The sequence below is a fragment of the Perognathus longimembris genome, chromosome 17, assembly GCF_023159225.1.
Source record: "Perognathus longimembris pacificus isolate PPM17 chromosome 17, ASM2315922v1, whole genome shotgun sequence".
Classification (NCBI taxonomy): domain Eukaryota; kingdom Metazoa; phylum Chordata; class Mammalia; order Rodentia; family Heteromyidae; genus Perognathus; species Perognathus longimembris.
In genome coordinates, this window is record NC_063177.1 from 50,737,638 (window position 1) to 50,762,597 (window position 24,960).

The window sequence follows — 24,960 nt, forward strand, 5'->3', positions numbered from 1 at the left end:
CCCTCCCTAATGGGCCTTTACATCAGGGCCAGGCTATTCTCTTTTAGATTCCTATCACTCAAGGCTGACACTCTACCACTTTGAACCACAGCTCCACTTCCACCTTTTTGCTGGCTAACTGGAGATAATGAATGGATTTGTATATTGGGGCTGGCTTTGAACCCCAATCTCAGATGTCAGCCTCCTGAGTAGCAAGGAACAGAGGGCGGGTGTCCCACTGGTTTTTGCAGCTTCCAGTTACTTTCTTGGTTCTTTGGCAAGTAGTAATTTTGTTCCTCCCCAGCCCCGGCAACCCAACCTAGGAGAAGACAGCTGTCCCTCTCTAGAGGGGAAGGGAGCTCTGGGTCCTCTTCTCACCCCAGGGGACAGTCTTTTCCCTCTAGGTGGTGTAGAGGAAAGACTTTTGCCTGCAGGTCACTTAGCAGTCTGGCCTTGTGCTCAGCTCTGCCCCCACACAGATGGCTGGTTCTGGGCTGGGCCTTCTCTGGCTTCTAGCTGGGGCTGCTTTCTTTTCCAGTCGTTTTGGTCTCTAACTTTAGATTTTTTATCAGTTAAGCCTTCCCCCCCTCCCCCCCCCCCCCCCCCCCGCCCCCGGGGTCCTTTGTAATTCCTCAGCCCCTTATTCAAATTCAAGCACCTTTCACAAACACTTAAGCTCTGCTGGGGTTGACCTTTGGGGTCACAGACAAGCCGGGACCTCCCTGTGGAGGGGACACTTAACTATCCTGGGGTGGAGTACTTGGTGTCTTTTGGACCCTGGGGGATGGGGCATCACTAAAAGAGAGGGTTCATTTCCCTGCTGTGGTGGGATTGGCTCCAAGGTTTCACTGCCATGTGGGATAATCAGAGGAAATTAACCAGGTGAAAAAACTGGAAGCTTGAATGCCTACCTGAAACTTTCTGGTGAGCTCTAAGCCGCAGACTGTGGGGAAGGATTTGAGGTCTTAAGTGCACCCTTGGTATTACCTGACCTATAATCCTTTAGGCCTGGGCGAGTGTCTCTACCTGTCACGTTGCCGCTGGGGCCTGCCTCTGGGACCTGGGCATGCGTAATCCGTGCAGTTTTGTGGGCCAACCTCTCCCCCCTCCCCCGACTAATTCCCAGTGTTTGTTAAGAACAAAATTTTAGCTCATGTTATTTTGCCCAGCGCTAAGTGGGTTGACTAATTCCATTTCCTTACAGACACCGCTCATTTTACTAGTGTTTGCCAGAAAGTACGGCGGCTCTGGGCAGATCGTTTTCCTTTTCTCCATCCCAGTCCCCTATTTATTTTTTTTTCCCCTTTAGTGCTGGGGATCTAACCCCCAGCCCCAGCATGTGCTAGGTAGGGACTCTATCACGAGACCCCACCCACTGGTCCTTATTTTGCATTTTGCAACAGACTGATTTCCCAGGCCCCTTCCCAAGAGAAACCTACGTCTTCACATCTTTATCCTGACCCCCCCTCCCCTAGATGAGATAGGGATGGTTTTGGAACGGATACCTCAAAGTGTCACCAGGGCCCAATGTATTTTGCAGGTGGAGCCTGGCGACCCAAGTCTGGAACCCTAAGCTGGGGCCTCGCCCAGTGCTGACTCACTTTCTTGCCTCAGGACCCAAGGCTTTTCACTCCTGGGTTCCCTGTTCTGGGGAACCACCTGGAGTCGTTCCACAGGGGCTGGGCCAACCTCTGCCGAAGCCCTGGAGAGCTCCTGGGGCTCAGGGTAAGCCCTACTCCCTCTTTAGGGGGGGAGGAGAAAGAAGTACCGGGTCTGGGGAGCTTTTGCTGAGGCTCTCAGTCCAGGAATCCCACCCTCTGAGGGAGCTGGGGTGGGGGGAGGCAGGGCACCCTGGAGAGCAAGGCAGCAGGTGTCCCTGGGCTCCCTGGGGATCAGAGGGTGTCTCCGGCGTGTTTGCAGCGCAGGGGGCCAGAGGAATGAAGGAGCAGAGGCCAGGGCCTGCTTCTCTCCCTTAAGCTAGCCTGAAGCCACAGAGGATGAGTTCTGCTGTCTGTCTTCAGGCTTCGGCATCCTGCCAAACGGCAGCTCGGGCGGGAGAGCCCACAGCTATACGGCTCAGGTGGTACAGAGGCTACTGCTGCAGAAGCCCTGGACCTGGAGAAATGCCCCCGTCTAGGTTAGGGGGCCTCTGGGGTTGAGCTCCACTCAAAGAAGGATGAGCTGGGTGCTGGGAGCTCACGCCTATAATGCTAGCTCCTCAGGAGGCGGAGACCAGAGGATTGGGGTTCGAAGCCAGCCCAGGCAGGCTTCCATGAGTCCAAGAGACTCTTATTTCCAAGTAACCACCAAACAAAAGCCAGAAATGGAGCTGAAGCTCAAGTTCTAGAATGCCAACTTTGTGCAAAAAAAAACAAAAACAAAAACAAAAAACAAAAAACAAAAAACCCTAGCCCTGAGTTCAAGCCCCAGTACTGGCATTAAAAAAAAAAAAAAAGTGGGGGGAGGGTTGGGAAGGTGGCCTGGTGGTAGAGTGCTTGCCTAGCATCATGAAGCCCTGGGTTCGATTCCTCAGCACCACATACACAGAAAAAGCCAGAAGTGGCGCTGTGGCTCAAGTGGTAGAGTGCTAGCCTTGAGCAACAAGAAGCCAGGGACAGTGCTCAGGCCCTGAGTTCAAGCCCCAGGACTGGCAAAAAAAAAAAGCATCTCATGGACTTTTCTGCCCTGGCTGGCTGTGACCCTCAATCTCAGATCTTAGCCTCCTGAGTAGCTCGAATTACAGGGGCATGAACCACTAGCTCCCTGGCAAGACCATAAGTCTTGGATGTAGCCTCCTCCCACCTCCGAATGGAGGGTTCTGAGTGAACCCAGGTCTCTAGCGAGCTTCAGCCAGAAGTGAGACAAGCCAGCCCTGATGTCACCGACTCCACGGGCCTGGGAGAGTGGCACAGGCCCTGGGGCCTCCCGACCCTCCGTTTGAATGCCCACTGTCAGTTGAATGGGGAAAGAGGGAAGTCAGTTGAGCTCCAGGGCAGGACCAGTTTTCTCATCTGTGTAATGGAAACCATGTGGGCGCCCACCTCCGGTGAGGTCAGAGGTCAGCACGGAGTTCAGGCCACAGCGAGGGGGACGGTTCAACCTACAGCAGACTTGATCCCTAGTGTCTATCCTTGCAAGTCTTTGCACAGAAGAGCTCATCATCCCTATTTGTGTTTCCCAGAACTGACCTAAAACAGAAAAGCATTATTAGCATTCTTTTCACAGGCGGGCGTTTTCTTCTTTTCTTTTTGCTATGCTGGGAGAGTGGAATCTCATGCAAGCCTCTACTACTGAGAACCAAGGCCTGGGCCTCTGGTACGGATGCTGGTGGGCTCCCCCAGAGGGGCTTGGCCTTCAGCCATTATCTCTGTGCAGGGATGGCTGGAGGACAGTCCTTGAGCCAGGAGCCTCCGGGGCCTCTGGAGGATGGAAAGGATGGGGATGCGGGGAGGAAGGCCATTGTTAGTATCTGGAAACGGCCTTTTCCCCTCTCCCAGCTAGAGGCTCAAGGGGGACTTCCAGAAAAGGCAGGATGGCTTATGGAATGCTTTATCTACTTACTGAGTCCTTCACTGAATGTTATAGATTCTGCACCTCAAATTTATGGACCACTTGTGGTCATGATTCTCATTTCTCAGTTTAGAAACGGAGAAGACAGCCAAATGACAGTGGCTCGTGCTTGGAATTCTAGCTATTCAGGAGGCTGAGATCCAGAGGAATACAATTTGAGGCTGGTTCAGGTAATAGAAGCTATGACACTCCAATTCCAGAATAACCAGAAAGGGGCGGGGGGAGAAAAACAAAACAGGGCTGGAGTCATGGCTCAAGTGGTAGAGTGTCAGCCTAGCAAGCACAAGGCCCTGAATTCAAACTCCAGTATTGCAAGAAAATAAAAATACATAAAACGCAGAAGAGCGAATAGCTTGCCAAGGATTGCACACAGCTGGGAAGTCGAGGTGAAGAAAGCCGAGCAGCCAAGTCTCACTGTAAGCCCTGCGAGTCAAGACGGATGATTCCAACTGGAGCGTGCACAGTCTTGCCACTATGCTGATGGGCGGGGTGGGGGGAGGGGGTTGCCAGGGTGCCTGGGCACCATCTTTTACCAGGCAGACCCTCATCTGCCCAGGAAGATTCAGTGTCCTTTCAAGGAGACTCATTCTGCCTGGAAGCACTTCCTAGAAGGATAGTCAGGGCTGGCTAAAATCACTACCTTGGCCACTGTCAAGGAAATCCCTTCCTGGAGCTCAGTGCTGGCCTCGGGGGTGGAGGAGAAGCTGATAGGAGCTGAAGGCATCACTCAGCATCCCCTCTGCCTCTATGTGATGTGACACCCCTGTCTGGACAGTCCAAGCACTTAAAGGAGCCGCCTTCTCAAGGCGGGAGATGGGTGCGGGTGCTCTCATGTTCACCCTTCTTTCTTCCTGCTGAGTCCCAAAGATCCTACACCTTCAGGCTGATGCTGTGGTACTTCTGTGCTACCCTGGCCTGTTTGGTTCTGGGCTTTGGGTGGGCATAGAAAGCTGAGCCCCTCCACAAGAGGCTATAGAAGACACCTGTTACTCAGCACCAGTGCCTCACACCTGCAGTCAGCTACTCAGGAGGCTGAGATCTGAGGATTGTGGCGTGATGTCAGCCAGGGCAAGAATGTCTATGAGACTTACTGCCAGTTAACCAGCAAAGAGCCAGAAGTGGAGCTGTGGCTCAAGTGGTAGAGTACCTTCCTTGAGTAGAAAGGCTAAGAGACAATGCCAAGGCCCTGAGTTCTAGCCCCAGGACCAGTACACACACACACACACACACACACACACACACACACACACACACACACACAACACACACATCTTGCTCCTCTAGGCAAATCTGCCCAGAACTGATTGTCAGTGAGATGTTGCTTTATGCCAATAGTTTCAAAGGAGTGGAGGAGAAGGGGCCTGGAGTCTTTGTCCCTTCTTGTTGTTCATTCCAGAGTTTTCAGTTTCCTAAGTGTAGTCTTGGCACGTGTGTGCATGCATGTGCATGTGTGCTCTGTGTGTGTGTGTGTGTGTGTGCGTGCATGTGCCTGTGTGTCTCTTTGGTCCCAAGGAACTTTTGAATCATAACAATAACTCATCCGAATCCGATGTCAAGGCTAATTTACACATCCCAGTGGGCTGGCTTCTGCTCCAGGATGCTCCTTTTCTTCATCTCCACCAGCCGTGTTACTCAGAAGCAGTGGTGGTTAAAGGCAAGAGACACATTAGGTAAGGTGGTACTGAGGAGTCGGGGGCAGAAGGCCCTAGGCCCAGAACAGCAGAATTTCTGAGGGTCCAAGAATGTCCTGGCACCCAGAGTCCCCAGAAACCCAAACTTTATCCAAGGTTGCTGAAAGGCATCAGGAGCACAAGGCCAAGATGAGGATTCTTGGGGTCTTTACAACGGAATCTATCATAAATCAATGCCATGGAACCTTACAGAAAATGGTATTCCTCTTCCTCCTCCTCCCCTTCATCCTCCCTCTGTCAGTACTGGGTCTTTTGTTGTTGGTGGTGGTGGTCATAGGGCTTAAACTCTGGGCCTGGGCACTGTCCCTGAGCTCTTCAGTTCAAGGCTAGTACTCTACCACTTGAGCCACAGCACCTCTTGCGGTCTTCTGGTGATTAACTGGAGATAAGAGTCTCATGGACTTTCCTGCCCAGGCTGGCTTTGAACCCTGCTCCTCAGATCTCAGCCTTCTGAGTAGCTAGGATTACAGGCATGTACCACAGACTCCCGGATTGCCGCCTACCTTTTGATGGGAGCCGCGTGAGACGTATATAAAATGAGGGACTAAGGGTGTTAGCTCAGGGAGTAGAGCATTTCCCTTGCAAGCACAAGGCCCTCAGTTCAACCCTTAGTACAACTAAGGGGGGAAAAAAAAAGATAGATGTTGCGGCTACTTTTAGTAGCTACAATCTGTCGCAACCACGTTTTTTTTAAAAAATACATACTTTTTAGTTGCTAGTATTTAAGCATAATGGGGATTTACATAAACTTGACTTTAGAGTCTAGCAAAATCAGAAGGTGAACAGGCTGGGATGTCATTTGCCTTGGCAGCGGATCCACCCAGAGCCGCCCTCTTTAGGGCTTTACCAAGTGGCCCACTTCCTTCCTGTGTCCCCTGACTCTTCTGAGGCCAGTCAGTGTGGAGCCCTTCATCCCCACAGGTTCTTGCTCTGCTCCCCACCACCCACCCCAGTGCCTGAGGGTGTGCCCCTCACCCCAAAAAGAACTGTATAGAGATTTCCCTGTGGCCTCTCCGGCTCCCCCCCCCCCCCCCCACCGGGGAGCCACAATGGCTGCAGAATGAAGCCCGGCCTCTGATTCACAGCCCCCGTGTCTGCAGGACTGGTCTAGGCGGGAGGACGGGGCTGGACAAGTGCGGGCAGCTAGCTGATTACAGAGCAGGCAAGGCCTGGGGGGTGTGGGGGGGTGGGGAGGCCGCAGAGGTGGTAGCCACGCCCACAGGGCCCCGCCCACCCCGGCCACACCCACGGCCTCCTCCTGCCCTCCCAAACATCTCCTTCCAAGAAATGACATCCAGACACCTCTCCCTGACTCTCATCCATTGGGAATCTTCTAGAACTTCCCCCAGATCTCCCCTGCTAGGGGCCACATCTCCGATGTCATGGAAGTTAAACAGTGCCACGATTTATCAACATGGATTCCGTGTCATCCCAGGAGCCACAAATGGGACAAGATTGTTTCTTACCCCAGTCCTTGGCAAGAGCAGCCCAGGCCCGGGAGTCAGGGATGGGCCTGGTCCCATCCATCCCCGTGGGGACACTCAAGCCATGTCTTTTGTCTGTGAAGGCCTCTAGGCCTTGGGGATGTCTTCTAAGGCTCCTTGGGATATCCGGGGGCCCCTCTCTCTGTCCCCTGGGGACGGACACTAAGCCTCTCTGTGTCTCTGCTTCTGTCTTTGTGAGATGTCATTTTTTGCTGGTCTGGAGCTCATTAGGTAGCCGGCAACTTCGTGCCTCTGCCTCCAGCCTCCCAGGGGCTGTGATTGCAGGCGGGGACCACCACTTCTGGCTTTCTTTGTACGAGTAAATAAATGAGTTTATGCGGTGTGGCCAAATGTCCCAGTGGGCCATGTAGGTAAAGCTAACCGTGTTGGCTCTCCTGTGTCTGTCTGTCTGTCGGCTACCCTTGGAAGTTGGCAAGTGTGGAGACTTGCCTTTCCTCCTACCTTCTCCAGTGAGGAGACGGGTCCAGCGCAGAAGCCCTTCTGCCTACCACCGAGGGCAGGCACTGCGCCAGGCTGGGGACACCGCCCTGTCCCGCTTCTGCCCACAGCCGGGTGGGCAGACTGCAGAGACAAACACAGAGAACGGCTGCTGGGCACCCACATCTGTGGCAGATGTTTTGCTGGCTGAAGGGGAGTGTGTGTGTGAGTGTGTGTGTGTGTATGTGTATGTGTGTGACTTTTTCATGCCCTCGGGGATGGCTGTTGCTTGGCTCTCTGTGAGAGGTGGAATTTGAAAGGGGGAGGTTAAGGAGACACAGGAAAGCAAGCATCCCATAATTGCCAATGTAATTCAGTGCTGGCTGGAGTTTTCTACTGAAATCTAAAGGGGTTGGGGGAGGGAACAGAAATGGGGGGTGGGGGTGGGAACTCCTAGTCCTGGGATCCTGCCAGCCTCTGGGAGTTTATTGAACCCACACGTCCAAAGATAAAGGTTGCTTAGGCAAGTTTAGAGTTGCCACGACAAACTGCCATCCGGAAGGGCTTAAGTCAACATTCTCTTTGCAAGAATCAGAATTGATTCTGGCTGGGCGCTGGTGCTCATGCCAAAACTGGGTGCCGGTGGCTCATGCCTGTGATCCAAGCTACTCAGGAGGCTGAGATCTGAGGGTCAAAGCTCAAAGCCAGCCCAGGTAGGAACAACTGTGAGGCTCTGTATTTCCAAGTAAACCACCCGGAAGCTGGAAATGGTGCTACGGTTCAAGTGGTGGAGCACTAGCTTCAAGCATAAAAGCTCAGGGACAGTGCCCAGGCCATGAGTTCAAGCCTCAGGACCAGCACAAAAACAAACAGCAAAATACCCCAAACCAAGACTCCCCAAGAAGGTCATTTCCTGAGGTGTGCAGTAGAGATTTGAGGGGAGGGTTACTAGCCTTGATTCCTTTGTCTAGAGCTCGTACCTGAGCCCCTCACACTGGGGTAGGATTGATTTTCAAGCCACACCGGCTTTGGCCAGCAAATTCCTCCTCCTTTCCTCTGTGGGGCGGTCATGGTTCGGAAGTGATTCAGAAAACAAAACCAAAACACCCAGAATGATATGTTGTTATATGTGAATAAGAAATGACACGCGACTCAAGTTTGTCTATCAGTGATATTAGCCTGGGTGGCAGACACAGCTCCTTCCTTCTTTGGCATCGCTGCCTCTACAGACAGTGACAAGGCTTCCCGTTTAGTCCGCCACCCCCCCAAGTCTCCCCCTCCCCCTCCATCCCCCCGCCTGTCAAGTAGTATCTAAGGTCTGGACCCAGGCTGCTTGCCTAGTGGTTAAATTAGGAGGTGCTATGGCGTCAGGCAGGCTACAGTTCCAGTTCTGGCTCTGGCACTTCCGGGGCAGGATCTTTATCGGCAGGTAGGGGAGGATTGACCCAGCCAGACCTCACTGCAAGGTTGAGAGTGTGACCTTGACCGGCCAAGGTCGGCTGGTGGCATCCCACGGCTCTCAGTTGGCTCCTGAGGTACGCAGGACAGAAACTCAGATCCCTCTGTTCTGAGGATGTTCCCCCCTGGGCGTCTATCGGTTTCATTTAGAGACATCGAGGGAAGGGTGTAAATGTGAACATTATCTGCCCCAGACACAGGAGTGGAACTTTCGGCCTGCCACCAGTGGTGCAGGCCTGTCATCCTAACTGCTCAGGAGGCTGCGCTGGGAGGATCATGGTTTGAAGCCAGACCAATTAGGAAAGTCTGTGAGGCTCCTTTATTTCCAATTATCCACCTAAAAGAGCTGGAAGTAGAGCTGTGGCTTCACACTAGTGGCAGAGGGCTAGCCTTGACCAAAAAGAGCTCAGAGACAGTGCCCAGGTCCTGCGTTCAAGCCTGAGGTGCGTGTGCACGCACGCACGCACACGTGCACGGTCTCTTGGATTTTTCTTTTAGAACCTTAATCCTGTGATCTCGGCCTCCGGAGCAGCTAGGATTACAGGGGTGAGCCACCGGTGCTGGGCTATTCATTTACAGTGCCGGGGTTTGAGCTCAGGACTCTGAGCTCTGCACTCCAAGCTTGACGACATTATCCCTTGACCAAACACCCTCAAACAGTGGGCCTGGAGTTACTTTCAATGAGAGGGCGAGGTTCCAAATCGACGTGTAAGATACCAATTCTGTCTCTTCAATGTCAGCCTTCTCGACTTCTTATCAACTTGCTCAAGGGTCCTAAAGTCTAGTCTAAGTGGTTTGCTCTGCAATATAAACAGAAGCTGTCTTATCTGGCCTTCCCTTAATCAGGTGGTAGTTTTCCTGGATACTCTGTGTGCTCCCTTGGAAATGTGTAGCCGCCCCAAGACCCTGCCATGAAGCTAACTGTCTGCTTCCTTCAGGCCTGCACACTTCGGCCTCTCTCCGAATCCAGTTCCATGTTTATACAAAGACTCAATTATCTCCAACTTGTTTATGCCCACTTGTACTTTTTATAGTAATTACCTAATTTAATAAACAATGATGTAAGGGGATAAAATAAGAGCAGGAGAGGAGAATTTTCTCTGAAAATCATGTTGAATGCTTTGGGAAAAGCGTGAGAAGGCAAGCTGAAGAAAATGAAAAGGGCGTGTCATGCCGAATCAGCTCTTGGGAAAAGAAATCTGGCTTGAAATGTGCTACAGTGCTTGCCTAGCATGCACAAAGCCCTGGGTTCGATTCCTCAGTACCACATAGACAGAAAAGGCTGGAAATGGTGAGTGCTAGCCTTGAGTAAAACTCAGGGATTAGTGCCCAGGCCCTGAGCTCAAGCCTCTGGAGTGGCAAAAAATCATAAAAAATCTAGGATTCGGCTCACATAGCAATCCATAATTTCTCTACCTTCATGATAAAAACAACAATAACAACGAAACACAAACTAGTGTGCCACATGCCTGTAATCCCAGCATTCAGGAGACTGAGGCTGGGCTCAAGTGGTAGAATACTAGCCTTGAGTGAAAAAGCCAAGTGAGAGCACTAAGAGCCTGAGTTCAAGTCCTAGTACCAGCACACATGCATGCATGTGCACACGCACGCGCGCGTACACACACACACACACACACAGATCCCGGTTCTGCTACTTCCTGGGTCAGGTCAGTTAAACTCTGCCTAAAAGGCTGTCACTAGGATTTCCTAAGTCACTAAATGTAAAGTGTTTGGTTATTGCTATTAAAACAAGCCTGTCTTATTTGTGGATTTATTAATGCAGGCTTTTTGGGGGTGGGGTGGGGTGCCAGTCCTGGGCTTGAACTGGGGTCTGGGCGCTGTTCTTGAGCTCTTTTTGCTCAAGGCTAATGCTCTACCACTTGAGCCACAGCTCCACTTCCAGCCTTTTGGGTAGTTAATTGGAGATAAATGTGTCACAGATCTTCCTGACCAGGCTGGCTCTGAACCACAATCCTCAGATCGCTGCTTGCTGGGTCTACACCTAGCAATACAGGTGTGAGCCACCAGTGCCTGGCTACATACAGTTTTGATCAAGCATGGTATAAATACATTGATACAGTATTATTATTATTATTTTTTTTTGGCCAGTCCTGGGGCTTGGACTCAGGGCCTGAGCACTGTCCCTGGCTTCCTTTTGCTCAAGGCTAGCACTCTGCCACTTGAGCCACAGCGCCACTTCTGGCCATTTTCTGTATATGTGGTGCTGAGGAATCGAACCCAGGGCCTCATGTAAACGAGGCGAGCACTCTTGCCACTAGGCCATATCCCCAGCCCCCAGTATTATTTTTTCAATCCAAAAGAAATTTCAAAGAAAACACCCTCAATGGCGTCTCCTTTGAACCCAGATGTATAGATACCAAGGCTCTACTGCAATTGTTATTGTTATTGTTGTTTTGTCATTAATCACGATTACTTGCATAATGCACCTGGCAGGCTCTTACCTTAAATATATCAGGTAAATACAATAGTAGCTCTCATGTGGAGGCACTGACACCTCTCACCTGTGAGTTGGGCTGGGCCCGGCCTTTGGCTTACTCTGCAAGTATGGTCAAAGTAGGTGTTCGTGGGAACAACTTTCTTGAGCGTCACTGGGGACAGGTGTCCCCCAACTCGTCTTCCAGGGAGGAAAAGAATGAATCCTGCTTCCCAACTCCAAAACAAAAGTTTATTTATAAAATACTGACAGTTTGACAGGACACAGGAGTTGTGTGGTACATAGTTCAAATCAATCTCTCTTACCTTTCATTTTAAAAAATAAACCTGCTAACAAGCTATGTGACATATATATATATTTTATTTCTTCTTACAGATAGACACCTGCCATCATAATGTGTACTCTCCCCATATTTTTTGTTATCTTTTTTAAATCAAAAAATAAAGATTTGTATTGACTTCTGTGTTTGGAGTTTTATATATATATATATATATATATATAATATGAATGAGTAAAGAAAGAAAGTTAACACGTTGAAATGCTTTGGGTTCTTCTCATGGAAACAAGGAGAAGGGGGCGGGGTCCCCAGGGGGACACCTGTGCTCAGGGTGGGGGTCCCTAGATAAGGACCACGTTGAGGCACTCCGGGGAGCTGGTGGTGGCTCTCAGAGGGTCCCCTCCCCCCTCCCCTCCCCCCCGGCTCCTCACCCAGCCTGGCACCTTCCATGTGCTCTCTCTCTGGTCAGGGGAGGAAAAGCCCCTGCCCAGAAGGGCCGCCCACCTGGGCGGCGTGTGCTGGGTGAGGCAGCTTGCTGTGCCCATTTCCATGAACTCATGGCAGTGTCAGGTTAGGGGGTAAGAGGGTTAGCGGGGGAGAGGAGGGGAGGCAACGTGGATTTGCAAACTCCCCCGAGCCCTAGGATGAAGGCGCTTTTGAAACCCCAAGCCTCGATTTGGTTTGTCTTGGCAGTCTGGTTACAGCCAGGAGGAGAAGAGCAACCTTGGCTATGCCAAGCGTGGGTTCCTGCACACACCCCCTAGATCCCTTCAGGGCACCTCAAGGCAACGCCAAGAGGGCCAGGCGTGTCCTTCTGGGAACCCACTTTGTGGCAGTGTGGCACAGGCATCCGTGGCTCCTGGGAGTCCAAGGTCAGGAGGCTTCCAGTACCCAGGAGCAGTCCCCCAGCACCCTTCTCATGGCCAGGTGTCCCGGAAGAGGTGTGGGGTCCCCCACTGCCCAGCGGATATGTAAACATGGGCAGAGTAAACCAACCTAGAGCTCCACCGCTGGAGACCTATTGTGTTTCCGGGAGGTGCTGGGATCCCGGAGGCGAACACCCCCAGACTGAGTGGGAGAGAGGTTCGCCTGGGGCCCAGGCTCACTTCCGGGGCTCCTCTAGGAGTTGCGGTATGCGGTGTCCTTGTGGGTAATGACCCTAGTCACACCTCCAGAGTGTGTCACCGCAGACCAGCTGTGCCTCCCGCAGGAGAGGCTGTAAGAGTTGCTTTGTGTGTGTGCACATGCACACACACACACACACAGGGTGTGTTCTGTGTGCATTTCTGCACGCCTGTGCAGGAGCACAAGCGAGCCCAGCACCATCCGGTATGCGTGTGGTGGTGGTCCGCAAAGGAGACGGGGAGGGGGGACGGGACAGCCCGGTGCACCAGCTGGTTCATTAAAGGCAAAGGAAAGTCGACCTCATGGGCAACGCACGCTCACGCATGTAGACACACACACGCACACAATGTTTTGATTCGCCCCTGCGTTCCTCTCTGGACTAAACCATCCAATGCAAACTGGGAACTCCTTCCTTCGACGGTTCAACCCACCCCAGACAGGGGAAAGGATGAGCTGGGGATTTAGGAGACAGGGTGGGGGGAGCCAAGCAAGCACAGCACCATCGCCAGCTCTGCAGCACCAGCTAAGGTGGGGACTGTGGACCGATCGGAGGCAGCCCTGGGCACCTGACTCCGGGGAGACGCGGAGCCCCAGCCCCTGGTCCTTCCTTGCGGGTTAAGGCTGTGCTCCTCGGCCTCGACCCTCTAGGAGAAGATCCTATTGGCCTCAGCAGCTGCCCTGGTGTCCCTCATTCCCCCCCCCCACCCCCTCCCATGATTCCTAGGTGGCAGTTGTGCGGGCAGGAGCCCCACACATGATGAGTGTGCCCTCTCCTGGGGTACACTCCCCAGTTGCCATTATTGGGGCTTTTCCTTCCCTTGCCTTGGGCCCCCAGTTTCCCAACGCTCCTCCCAACGCACCCAAACTTAGCTCCGTGTCCTCTGGGGCGGGGCCTGCGGGGCCCAGGGTGGGTACTGTGGGTGGGAGCTGCTCCGTGGGGGCAGGGAGGGTGCTGTGCTGAGTTGGACATGCTCTGGCCAGGGCTAGCTGGCCCGAGCCGGTGCTCCAGCCGCTGCGGTGGGGCCGGGGTGGGCTGCACAGGACTCCTGGTTACCAAGAGGCCTCAAACGACTCCGGGTGTGTGTGTGTGGGGGGGGCAATCTGTCAGCAAAGCTCCCCGCTGAACCCTTGAACTGGAAAGCCCACCCCGACGGGCACACTAGGCCTCCAGAAGCCGCCTTTTAAAAGAACATTCCTCGGAGCAGACGGTAGGTGAGAGTTTGCTCTTCCTTCAGCTATTCTTGTCCCTCGATCCCCTGTGACCCGCCGGCACAGGGCTGGGAGACTGTGTTCCCTTTGCACGGGGCTTCCTGACTTCCTCCTTCCCTCCTCGCTCGCTCTCTCGCGATCTTAGCCCCGGCTCAGCCTGGGAGACGGCCTGGCAGGTGCTCCCAGGGGCTGGGACTGGGCAGACTGGGGGCGCTGGCTGCCCCTCGGGGCTCCTGGACACCCAGCTTGGGAGGTTGTGGGGCTGGCGAGCTGCGGAGCAAGGCGGTCCCAGGCAGGTTCTTGGAAGTGGATCCCCGGTGCCTTTACGCACATGGGGGACGAGTCGGGGTGTGGAGGCGGGGGCGGGGGGCTGGGGTGTCTCCAGGAAGTGATCCGCACTCTGCCTAACTTCCCAACCTAGGCAAGACAAACTTCCTCTTCCTAGTGCCCCCCCCCCACCATTTCCTTCCTCCTTTAAGCAGGGACAGGCGCTGCCTGGATTGGAAGATAGATGAGCAAAGCCCTGTCCTCCTAGTCCTGACTTCCCACAACGCCCTGTGACGAATGATCTCCGAGTGCTCCATGCCCGATCCCAGTGCTCCCCTCAGATCTCCATCCCTGCGCTGTGCCCCTCCTGGTCTGCGCTCAGAGAAATCAACTCAAGCAAACGGAGGCAGGGTACAGTCGCCTTCAGGCCCCAAGACAAGGACATTGCTAAGCAGGTTCCTACTCCCGGTACTGGGGCTTGAACTCAGAGCTCTCCCTTATCTTCTTCGCTCGAGCCTGGTGTTCTACCTCTTGAGCCACACAGCTCCTCTTTCGGCTTTTTTTGCTGCTTCCTTGGAGATGAGAGTCTCACGGGCTTTTCCTCCCCGGGGGCTGACTTTGAACAGTGGACCTCAGAGGTCAGCTGCCCGAGTAGCGAGGGTTCCGGGCATGAACCTCTGCAGCCGGGCGTCCTTCCCGTATTCTAAGGGAACGAGGGGCTGGGTGGAGAGTGTGCCAGCGGGGTGGATAGGCCCTTGGGACACCTGCCCTGCGGCGGTGGCAGAGGGGGAGGCTTTGCCTCCGGCCTTGTGTGGCATTTTGTGCACAGGAGCTGCTGGCAGGGATGCAACCCAGGGGGGAAGCCAGGGAACCCAGGCTAGACGCCAGAAGCCTCCCTGTCCCTCAGCCATGCTTGCCTTATAGCCCTCAAGTCCTTCGCCCTCTTGCTTCCCCTTTCCTCCCCCCTCCTTTCCCCATCTCCCCCATCTCTAGTCCCATTTCAGTCCAGTTGCAACTCCCTGCAGAGCAGGGAGCACCCCCCACCATCTTTCCTCTGTCTCCTCTTCTTCCTCTTCCTCCTTCTCCTCCTCCTCCTTCTCTCCCCCTCCTCTTTCTCCTCCTCCCCCCCCCTCCTCCATGCAGGCTTTGCAGGCCCCGGGAATCTGGAAAATTAAACTTGGGAGGTGAACGGCTGACTTGGTTTCCAGGTGTTCTCTGTGTTTTTTTCTCTTGTTTTCTGGCAGGCATGGTGAGACGTGACGAGGAGGATTTTGGTGTCCTTCTTTTTCTTTCTTTTTCCTTTCCTGTCGTCAAACAAAGGATGAAAACCCTGCAATGGGGGCCCGGGAGCCAGGGGCCAGGCTGCTAGGGGGGCGGTAGAGGGTGCTCTGCTGACTCGGGGGGTTCGGAGGGTTCTGGGGCGTAGGAGTCCGGCTGGCCTTGGGCCGGAAGAGGCTGCCTTGCTGGGCGCTGGTGCTGTTGGCCACGGCGATGTGGTCGGGCTCGCCGGGGTCGCTCTCCGTGTAGCTGTACGCCTGGGCCCTCGAGATGCCCTTCTGTTGGCGCCGCCAGGAGTTGTAATAGGTCGGGTCGCTGATGTAGTGGTTGACAAAGGAGTGGGCCTTCTGGGGGTTCGGGTCCACCTCGTACTCGCTGTCACTTCCCTGGGCGGGCAGAGAAACGGTGTCAGTGGCCTTGCGTGATGGAAGGCGGCGCAGAGAGCCTCTAAGTAGAGCCCACCTCCCTCAGGGCCAGGTGGGCCCTGAGGCCTTCAGTGCCTACTGTGGCTCTTCATCGTGCAGCCCGACGGAGCCGGTGGCTCACACCTGCGGTCTGGGTTGTGTCCCCGAGCTGTTTCGCTCCAGGTTATTAGCACTCCACCCCTTGGAGCCCCAGCATCATTTTCTAGCATTGTGGTAGTTAACTGGAGTCTCGCGGACTCTCCTGCCGGGACTGGCTTCAAACCGGGATGCTCAGATCTCAGCCTCCTGCGTAGCTAGGATGACAGGCGTGAGCCACTGACACGCCTGGCTAATAAGACATTATATATGTATATTTAAAATCCGTTGTAGGGCTTGAACTCAGGACCTGGGTGCCGTCCCTGAGCTCTTTTGGTCGGGGCTAGTGCTCTACCACTTTGAGCCATTGAGCCACTTGCAGTTTTCTAGTGGGTAAGTGGAGATAGGAGGCTAATGGACTTTCCTGCCTCCGCTGGCTTTGATCTCGGCCTCCTGAGTAGTTAGGATGACAGGTGCGAGCCGCTGGCGCAGCTGGCTGATACTAAGGTGTCTTTACACGTGCTATGATTCTCTGGTGTTGGAGGCACAGGATCAGCAAGGGACAAGCTGTCAATCTGGGTTACAAGGCACAGCCTGAACTGTGGAGCAGCCTCCCCGCCACCCAGCTCCCCAGCAATCTTTTGAGAACCAGTAAATAAATAAGACAACAGATGGAACTCTCTGGAAGAAAACAACACCCGGAGAAAACAGCCCAGAGGACCCGATGGGAGCATCCTCACCCCACCCACGTCGGTGGCGAGAGAGCAGTTACTACCTTACACCAACCTAAGCGGGCGGGGTGGCTGCAAGACCCAGCTAACCCAGCACACGGAGCTCGGGGTGACCCAAGGTGTCCTTCCTGCTTTATGGGCGAGTGCTGACACTGTGTGGGTGCTGATATTGGGTAAGTGCTGACGCGGGTAGGTGTTGACACTGATGAGAACCCAAGTACAGAGAGAGAGAGAGAGAGAGAGAGGAGAGAGAGAGAGAGAGAGAGAGAGAGAGAGAGAGAGAGAGAGAGAGAGGTGGGGGGCTTTGCTCAAGGCGCTGGCTTTTACTCAGATCTGCCTGATATCCCAGAGTCTGGCACTGGGCTCTGAGGTAGTCACAAGAGCCCCTTCCCCGCCTCCCACTGGGGATTAAGTACTCCTCAGTCCATCTGCTGGTGGATGTTCTCTGGCCCCACCCTGCCCTCCCCCAGTCCTCTGCAGACCCCAGCAGACAGCTCCCTCCAGAAGGCAGAGCCCACCGCAGACCACCCCCTTCTCCCTTCTCCACCACCCCCCCCCCCCCGCCACCCTCCCCAACCCTCAAGGCAGGACAATGGGAGCCCCTCTCTTTACAGCCAGCCCAGCTGCCCACCGAGGCCCAGGAGAACAAAAAGACTTGCAGGCTCCGTATGCTGAGGGTGCCCCGAGCTTGGAGGTGGGGGTGGGGGTGGGGGTGGGGTGGGGGGAGGGTGTCCTTCCTGGACTGCATATCCCTCCACCTGCTCGGCAGCTGGAAGATTTGCCAGGCATCTCCGGGTTCTCGAATCCCAGCCCCTCCAGGCCCCAGCATAGGGGAAGAGTCCCCAGGCTGGGAGATGGGCCAGTGGGGTGAGCTGAACCCGGTCCCCCTTGGGGTCTCTGCGCAGTGGGTAGGTGGGTCGGTCTCCACCTGACGGCGACAGGTGGACCAGCACAGAAGAGAACGCGGTGAAAGGTATTGTTAGGGGGGTGAGTGGGGGGGGGGAAGCGCTGGAGTGAGAGGCTTCCATGCTCCCCTCCTGGTTTGGGGACAGAGTGGGGCTCCCCTGGGCCAGATCCCAAACGCATTCATCCATCCCCAGTGTTGGGCGCCCCACTGGGTGCTCGGCGCTTGGTGGCTTGGTGGCAGGCGCTGCCATCCTGACCGGGAGGCGGGGAGGAAGCGGAGGTGTGGCCGGGGGGAGGGGGCCCTCCCTCCCCTCTGAGGCGAGGGGGGGGGAATGTGGGATGGGGGGGGCTGTTCCTGCCTCTGCTCCCTGAACATCTGTTTCTTTTCGGGGTGGGGGTGGGGGTGAGAAAGAGATGGAGGGGGACGCAGAGAGCTCCTATTGCAGCCTTTCCTCCCCCCCCCCCGCTCCCCCCCATAATTGAATGCAGCTTCCCAGGAGCGGGCCTAGCACAAAGGGGGCTTTCAGAGGCCATCCTGCCAAGCCATCAGGAGCCCGCTTCAGTGTCCCCCCCCCCAACTTCTAACAGCTCCTCAAAGGCACTCACTCAGCAATGATGGGAGCTGCAGCCAGGACTCCTGGTCTGGGGAAGGCATGGGGGGGGAGGGGGGGTCAGTATGAGGGAGGTCCCTGGAGACAAGAGGGAGCACAAAGCCAAGCTCCCCCCCCCACCCCAGCTTTAATTCCCCCCCCCCCCCCCCCCCCGTTTTGCTCATCTGAAGCAGACGCAGCAGCCAGAGGGCGGGAGGCTTGGGGACCGGGTAGGGCTGGGGGTGGGGGGGGAGGGAGAGAGGGGGGAGGGGGAGGCACTGGGTCTTTACTCCTTGAATTTCAGCAGGCTGGGAGGAAGCTAATGCTCCCAAACACAGGGGATCACGTGGGGTGGCTCTCCTCTCTGGTCCCCATCTAGCCCTGCCCCTCTGGGGCCCTATCCTGAGCCTGGGCTTTTCCAGCTGGGTGGAGTGGCGGGCTCAATGTCCCCTGGGTCTCTCTGCTAGGGCCCTGGGCTCTGTGTACCGAAAACGGCTGTGACTCTCTTGAAAAAATGTCAATTCAAAGCCAGTTCCGAGATGGCCCACGCCTATAATCCTGACTACTCAGGAGGCTGAGCTCTGGAGGGTCACCATTCGAAGCCGGCTAGGACAGAAAAGTCCACTAGACACTATGTCCCATGAACCAGCACAAAGCAGGGCTGGAGGCATGGCTCAAGTGGTAGAGCACCCGCTGAGCCAGTGTAAGGCCCTGCGTTCCAACTCAACCTTAGTACTGTCGAAAAAACAAGAGGGAAAAGGACATAGAGTTTACGTACAAAAGAAAAAAAAAATTAGGCCAGATGCCGGTGGCTCACGCCTGTCGTCCTAGCTACTCAGGAGGCTGAGATCTGAGGATCATGGTTCAAAGCCAGCCTGGGCCCAGAAGGTCTGTGAGACTCTCATCTCCCATGAACCACCAGAAAACCCAAAGTGGCCATGTTGGCTCAAGTGGCAGAGCGCTAGCCTGGAGCTGAAGAGCTCAGGGAGAGGGCCCAGGCCCAGAGTTCGGGCCCCATGAACTGAGCCCCCCCCCCAAAAAAAAAATACATAAGATGCGATTTGTTGTGAAGATTTTCATCTGCCCCCCCCCCCCGGGCTTAGTTCCATAAAATGAGTTTGAAGAAGCCAAGAACGGGCTGTCAGGATTACAAGGTGTATATCATGGCCTGACATATTTTTTTTTCTCACTGAGATTTATTTGTGTGCTAAAGAGACATAGTTTTCTACTTAACTTGGGCTGTTATTTTGAAACTGGAATTGGCATGCAGCCATACTGCCATTTTAGAAGCTACAGGCTCTGTCAATCTCATCTTGGGGGTGGGCCTTCCCTCTGCCCAGAGCCCCCCTTTTCCTGCTCCCCTAGAGGCTGGCTCTGGACTCCCTCCTGCCTGCCCCCCATCTTCTTCCCCTCAGTCCTGCGGTGGCCTCTCTCCCGTCCTGTCTGCGTGCTTGTTTAGAAGTCACACGGACTTTCTGTGTATGGCTGTGTCGCAGGAAGGCACTGGGCAGATTTCCGCCAGGGGGGCTGGAGAGTGAGCTATGTATGGGTGGTCTGGCTCAGAGTACAAACCAGGCAGTGTAGCAGACATGCATTCAGAAACCTGGGGAAGCGGGGTGGGGGTGGGGTGAGGCTAAAAAGATGCGGAGCGGTTTTCCAGGGTGCCAGTCATCAACCCTGACTAGCAGCCAGTCATCAGCCGTGACAACGTGACCACCACGCCGTGACTGTGTCCCGACAGCCACCACACTGACACACTGACGTGCCACACTCAACACTGACTCCTGACCGAGAGTGCTCTCCCAGGGGGTGCTCATTCATGGGTGCAGCGGGAGGTGGTGGGGGGCAGGAGGAGCAGCCGTCCCCGCCTCCAGCCCATCCCTGGGGGGAGCTCCTGGGAAGCAGGGCGGTGTCTCTGTCACCTCCAGGAAGGGAGGCTGAGGTGTGGCTCAGAGGTGGCCTAACACGTGTGAGGCCCTGGGGTCCCTGCCCACCCCACAAAAGAGGAAGGGGAGAGGGAGGGAGGGAGGGAAGCTGGGAAGGAAAGGGAAGGGAAAAGAAAGGAGGAGAAGGAGGAAAGGAAGGGAGGAGAAAGAAGAAAGGAAGGAAGAAGGAGGAAAGGAGGAAGAAAGGAGAGAGAAGGAGAAAAGAAAGGAAGGGAGGAGAAAAAGGAAGGAGGAGAAGGGAGGAAGAAAGGGAGGAAGAGAAGAAGGAAGGAGGGAAAAGGGAGGGAGGAAGGGAGGGAGGAGAGGAAGGAAGGAAGGAAGGAAGGAAGGAAGGAAGGAAGGAAGGAAAGAAAGAAGGAAGGGAGGAAGACAAGTAGGCAGGCAGGAAGTCTAGCAGGATCCAACTTCCGGCAATCATGGTGCTCTGTGCCTGGGGCTCCCGTGCTAATCCTTAGGGGTGAAGGTGATGGCTGTTGGGGGCAGGGTATGCAAGCGGCTTAGCACTTCAACCAGCAGTGACAATGACGCCTTCCCCAGCTCCACGTCCCTAATGTCCTCCTGGGCTCTGACATCTCTGAGATGCCAGCGATCTGAGAAAGGCTTCCTGGCGTTCGGTTCTGAAGAGCAAGGTTAGAGCCCACAGACCCTGGAGGCCCCCACCAGAGGCAGACAGGAGTGGAGCATGATGCAGCTGGCTCGTGTTACCCGGCGCAGGTAAACGGTTGCCAGTGACCCTCCCTGGGACCCTCACCCTGTCTCTGCGAGGCAGGGCCCATGTGCGACCTCTCAAATGAGTGATCCCCACTGGTTGCAAGCGTCGCTGTAGATACTGGGGGTACAACAATGGTCAGGACTGTTCCATGTTCCTGCCTTCGTGAAATTGAGACCAAATTCACCCAACCTATCCTTCACTCAAACTTCAAGCCATCTCCAACTCCGCCACCTGGTCTGTGGAATCTGGACCTGGCCAACTGTCCCCCAAAGAGGAATCGGGGTGGCTGTGATCATTGAGTTTCTATGGAAATGGCACAAGTGATGGGCCTCTAAATGCTAGCTGTTATCTCTTGGAGAGGAAAGAAGTCAGGAAGTAAGGGAGAGAGAGAGAAAGGAAGAAAAAGAGAGAGAGGAAGAGAGGGAGGCAAGGGGAAAGAAAGAAAAGGAAGGAAGGAAGATAAGGAAGGCAGGCCTTTCAGGGAAGAGCCTAGGCCTCTGTAGACCATTCTTGTTAAGACCCCCAAATCTATGTACACAGTTCAATATTTACAAAATATGGTTGGTCTAGAGGCTGGGAATGTAGCCTAGTGATAGAGCGCTTGCCTAGTGTGCACGAAGCCCTGGGTTCAATTCCTCAGCACCACATACACAGAAAAAGCCGGGAGTGGCACTGTGGCTCAAGTGGTAGAGTGCTAGCCTTGAGCAAAAAGAAGCCAGGGATAGTGCTCAGGCCCTGAGTTCAAGGCCCAGGACTGGCAAAAGAAAAAAAAATAGGTGGTCTAAATCATACAGGTTCAGAGTTTCGTCCCCCATGTTCAGTCCCCGGCTTAGCTGGGCTCTGTCCCTGCCAGTTGGGAGCTGGGAGTCCAGGGGGGTTGTGGGCTAGTGCCAACCTCATCCATAACCCTGGAGCTGAAGGAAACAGCCATGGGCCGACTACCAGATCCCAGGCTTCCTGTCCGCCTCCCCGCGTACAGCCGCTCCCTCTGGCACCTCCTACTCCTTGCTCTCCCCCAGGACCTGGCATGAAGGTTGTTCCGGGAGTAGGACACAGTGGCCTTTGGTGGCCTCTTCTTAGGCAACTACTGGGCTTGGCTCAGACAGAGGGGGCTGGGGTGTGTTACTGGAATGTTCTCGGCTCCTCCCCCATGGCCTGGGGCCAGAGTCCCCATCTGACCCACCTGAGGGCAATTCTGAAGCTCCATCTTCCGGGGCTGGGGGGCCCCTCAACATAAAAGCCCATGCATATGGCATGGCCGAGCCTGGCCGGGCTCTCGTGCACCTGTTACCCGGCTCATCCTCCTCCCAGCCCCACAAGAGCTCCCTGACTACTCCACACGTGGAGAAACTGAGTCTGGGAGCGGTTACGCCACCCACACACCCACACGGCCCCAGTCCAGAGGCAGCAGAGTCAGGAGTCAAACTTGGGTCCCAAACTCAAAGCAGAACGCCTAGCTGGTGTGCACTGAGTCCCGTCCTCAGGGCGCTGGCACGGTGTTGGTGGGGCAGGGCTCCAGGAAGTCTAGGAACTTGGGGCGGGGCAGTGGCTCATGTGCTGAGGCCTCTGTCATTAACGAGCTCTGAGCCGGACAGGGAGGGGGTGGCAGCTGGCCCATAAATGACTTCTGGATAGTTGGTTGGACCTGCTTAGTTTTTATGGCCCTAGGAAAGGGAGGAAGGAGGGAAGGAAGGAAGGAAGGAAGGAAAGGAGGAAGGAAAGGAGGGAGGGAGGGAGGGAGGGAGGGAGGGAGGGAGGGAGGGAGGGAGGGAGGAAAGAAAGGAAGAAGAATGCTTGAAGGAAGGCAAAGGGGAAGGGAAGGGAAGGAAGGAAAAGGGAAGGGAAGGAAGGAAAAGGGAAGAGAGAAAGGAGGGAAGGAAGGAATGAAGGAAAGAGTGAAAGAGGGAAGAAAAGAAGGAAGGAAGGATCGAAAGAAGGAAAGAGTGAAGGAAGAAGGAAGGAAAGAAAAGGGAAAGGGAGGGAAAGGAGGGAAGGAAGGGAAGAAGGCAGGTCTTAGTGCGGGCCGGCGCCCGGGCCCCGGTGTTCTCGTCTTTGGGTCTCTGGGGAGGAGGAGGCCGCTCCCTTCGGGCTCCGGCCCTCCCGCCTCTCACCTGGGAGTCTGAGATCTCCGAGGGCTTCTCGGTGAGGCTGCTGCTCTCTGCGGGGATGAGATCGTTGTACTTGGTGACGTCCTCGTCTGAGTAGTGCAGGCTGCCGGGGCTGGGCCTGGGAGGGGACCTGGAGAGAGTCGGGGAGCAGTGTGGGGGGGGGTGGTCAGGCAGGCTTGGAGGAGCACCGGCTGCCAGTCCCCCATCCCAGTGCCTCCTCCCTCCTGTGACCACGCAGCACTGGTGTGGGCCTTGGAGAGAGGGGCCTGGAGGAGGAGGGTGAAAATGGGATGTCATGCTAACGCCATCTTGGCACCGTGCAGCTCAAGCAGCCGTGTGTGTGTGCGTGTGCGCGTGCATGTGTGCACACAGCTGCGTGCGTGCGCGCGCGCGTACACGCACGCACGTACGCACGCACTTGGGCATGACCACGGGAGCCAGGTTCAAGCTCTTAGGCGCCTAGGGCTGGTTTGGGGCTGAGCCACGGATCCCAAGGCGCAAGGGGGACAGGCATGTGCTTCAGGGAGGCAGGGAGGGGCAGGTGAGGTCACGGGGGAAATGCCCCCCTTGTTCCATGTGGCAGGGCCCAGGAGCCAGCCTGGCGGGGCTGTGGTGGCCACGCTGGGCCCCGGCTGGTCTGGTCACCACAGCGTCAAACAGCTCTTTCTCTGAAAGGCTGGATCTGGCACAGGATAAGAGCCTGCGCACCCCACCCCCTCCCCTCTGCCCCCCTCCTCTGAGCGCGCAGGGCTTCTTCCCTCCAAGAGACACAGAGAAGCTTTGTGAGCGCTCGCTGGCTGGCTCGCTCGCTCGGGAGATCCCCACCCCCGGCCCCGCTGCCCCCGGCCTCCCAGGAGCTGAGAATGTCCACAGGGCCCAGGCTGAAGTCAGGCAGACTGCAAGTCCTTCAACCTCTCTGGGGCTCCTGGGAGCATACAACCGCCTGCGACCTGCTATGCAGGGTGGGCGGAGCCCCCAGCAGTGGCCCCTGCCCTTGAAAATGAGCAGCCTGGGGGTCACAGGGGGTGGGGGTGGTGGTGGGGGGGGGAAGAAAACCCTAGGAGGAAGGACGAAGGGTCAGAAGGAACAGAAGCTGGGCCTACCACCAGCCCCTGCTTTTCCCTGGCTGTAAGAGGGTGGCCCGAGGTTCTGATCTAAAATAAGGACCCGGGGAGTGGGGTCCCACACTGTCCTACAGGAGAGAGGCATCAGCAGGAATGGGGGTACCCCTGGCACCCTCTCATTGCTATGTCTGCTGGAGTGCCTCAGCTGGGGACAGCTCATTTGGGGGGGGGGGGCGCACATGACCGTCTGCAAGCTCTTCTCATCCCTGGAGTGGCCGAAGGTCCCAACCCCTACTTTCGGTAGTGGGGTTTGAACTCAGGGCCCTGTACCCCTTCTTGCTTGACTTTTTTCTCTCCTGGCTGGCTGGTGCTCTACCACTTGAGCCACACTTCCATTTCTAGATTTTTGTTTATCGATGGGAGATACTTTCTTGCCCGGGCTGACTTTGAACCATGATCCTTAGATTGCAGCCTCTTGCGGAGTTAGGATGACGGGCGTGACCACCAGCACTGGGCAGAACAGTGTCAAATTGTGCAAGTTGTTTGCATTCTTCTGCCATTGCGGGAACTTTTTGTACCCAATTCCTGGAGAATATCTAGCATGCCTGGGCTGTGGCCTGTCTCGTCTTGTCTGGCAGGAGCCCTGTAAGCCCCCCCCCCCCCCCCCCCCCCCCCCCCCCCAGTGCACTGCCTGGGTCTTGCTGGGTCTTCCTGCTGGCTGTTCCCAGCTCCAGAGTTTGGATGTTGTTTGTCGAGAAAGGGAAGGCCAGGTGGGCCCGGCCTGCTCTGTGATCCTCCCCGAGTCCTCCCTAGCCAGTTCTGCTGGGCCTCTCCCCTCCCTCTCCCCTCCTGAAGGCCACTACCTGGTATACAGGCCATTCTTTCTGCAGAAGGAGTTCTTGACAGACAGCCTCCGGTTGTTGAGTTCCAGGGCAGGAAAACTGCTTTCGTCCAAGCTCAGCATCTCCCCATGGCCGAGGGCTCCCGACTTGACATTGCCTCCTGGGGAGGGAAAGAAGAGAGGACATTTAACACCTTTAAGACCAGGAGACCCCCCCCCCCCCGACCCAAATAAGAGTCAGAGACCCAGAGACCGTGTCGAAACTCCAAGGGGCCCACCTGAGTAGCCGCATTTGTTTGCTGGGAGAGAAACCTGCCTGCCCCTGCTCCAG

The 24,960-nt window shown here is 55.6% G+C and overlaps 1 protein-coding gene across 2 annotated transcripts in view; it reads right to left on the bottom strand.

Annotated features, from left to right (window-relative positions):
- Window positions 1-15,064: 15,064 nt before the first annotated feature.
- Sdk2 (sidekick cell adhesion molecule 2) overlaps window positions 15,065-24,960 on the bottom strand; it is a 218,777-nt gene continuing 208,881 nt past the window's right edge. Inside the window, exons 43-45 of one of the 2 annotated variants that reach the window (XM_048366286.1) lie at window positions 24,652-24,790; window positions 22,728-22,854; window positions 15,065-15,617 (exon numbers count right to left, since the gene is read on the bottom strand). In XM_048366286.1, the coding sequence (XP_048222243.1) occupies window positions 15,264-15,617; window positions 22,728-22,854; window positions 24,652-24,790 (620 nt within the window). In that variant the 3' untranslated portion in view covers window positions 15,065-15,263. The remainder of the gene's footprint in view (window positions 15,618-22,727; window positions 22,855-24,651; window positions 24,791-24,960) is intronic. The other variant, XM_048366287.1, reaches the window with a different exon arrangement.